We start from the raw sequence: 3,151 nt of genomic DNA, 5'->3' as shown, positions 1-3,151 counted from the left end.
GCCCACAAATGTTTAGTATTATTTCCTGGTGATAATCTCAATTTTCGTTTTACAGCGCTCATTTAGGTATGAAAATGTTCCTAATAGAATTCTTTAGATGGATAGTGCATATAAGGGCCAATTGAAGAACAACATTGCCTGTACAATACGGGAAAGTATGAAAAAAAAAATAATAAAAATTTTTGTACTTACCACCTCAGTGTTGTGTGTTGAACATGACATGGGTTGAACATTTGTTTTACCCACTCCACCTGCTCCTGGAAAACGTTTCTTGCAGGGTCAACCCATGTTTTGTATAGGTGGAGTGGATGGTGGGCAAGCATTACTGCATGGTGCAGTAACTATAGCATGGTGCAGGACACAATGCCACATCACACGTCTTGCACTTATAGTGTGTGTCCTTCCTTTTACCCGACAATTTGCACACACGACACCTCAGACGCTTCTGTATCTTTACTTGGGTATGGGACAAGTTTCTTTTGAGGCGGTATGGATTATCCACAATACGGGGTCTTGTTGCAGCAGAAGCACCACTAGTGATAATCACAGCCTCGTCTTCTGACTCAGACGATGAAGGTAAGTCTGCAGGTACAGGTGAAGTGAATAGTGGGCGCCTCACACCTGAAGGTCCTGCTGTTGGAGGTCTGGGTGTTGATGGTCCTGGTGTTGCAACATTGGCTCCAGTGGCATTGACATCAGCAGCATGTGGGATGTCATCATCTTCCTCAGGCCAGTTACTTGACTTATAGAACAATAGTGCAGCAATGACTTATTCATGGAAATGGAGTAATGTCAGTTTCCTTCTATCTGTTGTATAGTAGTTGCACATCACAAAAGCATTGTAGATAGCCATTTGCACAAAATAAAAGGTCATTTTTTTCGTCCATTTGTGTGTTTTCCTTGTGAAGTGATAATATTTGATCATTTGGTCAAAGTGATCAACACCTTTCATGTTTGTATTGTAGTCACAGATTGCATTCGGCTTGTTGACAGTTACCTGCTGCACTGAGGTTGTTCCATCACGATTCCGTACTCGTTTTCTGCGTTGAACCTGTTGTGTTTCTGCATTGTGGCAATTTGTTATGAGTGAAACAATTCGTTTATCTTTCCACAAAATTATGAAAGTATTGTCCTTGCGTTTGAATAAAGTTTTATCTACTGGCACTTTACCCTTTGCTTGCATCTGAAGAGATTTAGGTGCACCACGCTGTAGTCTGAGGGTACCACAGGTGTATACCCCTACTTGAAGCAGTGCCTCACTCAATCTGACCGAATTGTAATAGTTGTCCATATATAAATGGTAACCTTTATCCTTCAGTGGTTCAATCAAGGCCATAACTGTGTCAATCGTCGTTTTCCCAACTCCTGAATAGATTTGAAAATCATAAATGTAGCCACTGGTGGCTTCAGCTAGCATGTAGAGCCTTATTCCGTATTTATCTGGTTTATTGGGATTATAGGTCTTGAAAGATAGACGGCCACGCCATGGCATTGTCCCTTCATCCAAACTCAATTTTTTATTGGGAATGTATATTCTCTTTAATCTATTCAGGAGATATTGCATGAGTGAGCGAACTTTGATAAGTTTGTCAACTCCTTGGCCTGGTGGTATGGACTTATTGTTATAAACATGGAAATATTTAGCAATCATTTCAAATCGCTTACCAGTGATGAAGGTGTTGAAACATGGTATGTGCCAGAATCTGCCTGTTTGCCAATACATTCTAAGTCTTGGCAACGGGCAAATACTTATCAAGATCGTCAGTCCCAAATATCTAGCAATTTCTTTCACTGTCACTGGTTGCCATCTGTGCTTTGTCCTTTGCTCAGTACCTGCCTTACTTTGGGAAGCATATAAATTTGTTTCATAGGCAACATATTTCAGCAATTTTTGAATCAGAAAGAGTTGAATGAAACCAAGAACAGTGGAAGGTACAGGAACAGTCAAGCCTGGTGTACCTGTAAAATTGTCCACAAAGGGTTCAGTATTGTCACTACACCATCCATCATCAGAATCTGTTGGTGCTGGGGTACGTGTGGTACGTGTGGTACGTCTGGCTCTGGCACGAGCTCCAGTACCGCGCCGTGCACGAGTGGCGGTCTCGACGTCAGACTCCTCACTTTCATCACTATCAAAATCCTCATCGGCCGTTTCTGTTTCTAAATGTTCACTACTTGCATCAGTATCAATACCGACATCAGTTTCATCACTAGATGACCCAGACAAATCGTCAAATACAGCCTGAAACTTAGAGGGAGTTAGTCTCACATGCTTGTCTCACATGCTCCTGTACACTACTCAGCTTCTGCTTTTCACGCCTTTCTTTCGCAATTTTCTTCCTGGAAGGGCCTTGTTCATGATCACTATCCATCGTGGAGTAAGCATAGATAGTTTTTAAAGCCGCAGTAAGAAATATAGCCACGGAAAATAACTGAAATGTTCACACGTTTGAGACGCGAGGGGAGGTGACACCGGTCACAACAGTGGAGCAAAAACAATGGGCCGACGGCGTGTGCCGCGCCGCCTGCGGGTCACTAGGCACAACAAAGAAAATGGGAAGACATCGGCGCGCATTTTAAACCCAGTCCCAAAAAAATCAGATAAAAACCTGATTTTTGGCGAATTTTTAAAGCGGATGACGGAATGCTGCGTCATCCCCGGCATTGCAGACAGTAAACGGATGACGCAATGCTGCGTCATGCCCGGGTGAAAGTGTAATATTAATAATGTTATATAACATATATAACAAAATAATAGGTGGCAGAATTTGTGACTAATTTTTTGGGGCAGATATATTTACAGATTTCAGATTCTATTATCTTTGTCTCATAAGGTTGTATTGATGAATGAGGAACATATTAGGGCCTTATTACTTTTATATGGGCAATAGGTTCCACAATATATATGTTTGTTAGAAGAACATAAGAATGAAGGTAATTACAGAAGGCCTTTTGGCCCATATGAGGCAGCTCCTTTTTATGTCCACCCAATCTCATACATATATATGTCGAACCTACTATTAGACAGTTAAGGAGCACAGTGTCTGTTATACAGTTATCCCTAACGTATACCTATATATTTTTTTTTTTGGAGGGGGGGGGGGGAAGTAATGTAAATATGGTGAGAATCGGTCAGAAGCTGAATTTTTTA

General features: G+C 41.4%; 1 protein-coding gene across 1 annotated transcript; it reads right to left on the bottom strand.

The window, feature by feature from the left end:
* Positions 1-322: 322 nt before the first annotated feature.
* LOC138369731 (piggyBac transposable element-derived protein 4-like) lies at positions 323-2,372 on the bottom strand. Its single transcript, XM_069333170.1, has 3 exons — positions 2,283-2,372; positions 998-2,242; positions 323-742 (listed from the first exon to the last, which is right to left on the bottom strand). Exons 1-3 carry the CDS (start codon positions 2,370-2,372, stop codon positions 323-325), a joined length of 1,755 nt encoding a protein of 584 aa, XP_069189271.1.
* Between the last annotated feature and the right edge of the window lie 779 nt (positions 2,373-3,151).

The sequence above is a fragment of the Procambarus clarkii genome, chromosome 29 (assembly GCF_040958095.1).
Source record: "Procambarus clarkii isolate CNS0578487 chromosome 29, FALCON_Pclarkii_2.0, whole genome shotgun sequence".
NCBI lineage: Eukaryota > Metazoa > Arthropoda > Malacostraca > Decapoda > Cambaridae > Procambarus > Procambarus clarkii.
This window is presented reverse-complemented; position numbering and strand designations above follow the sequence as displayed.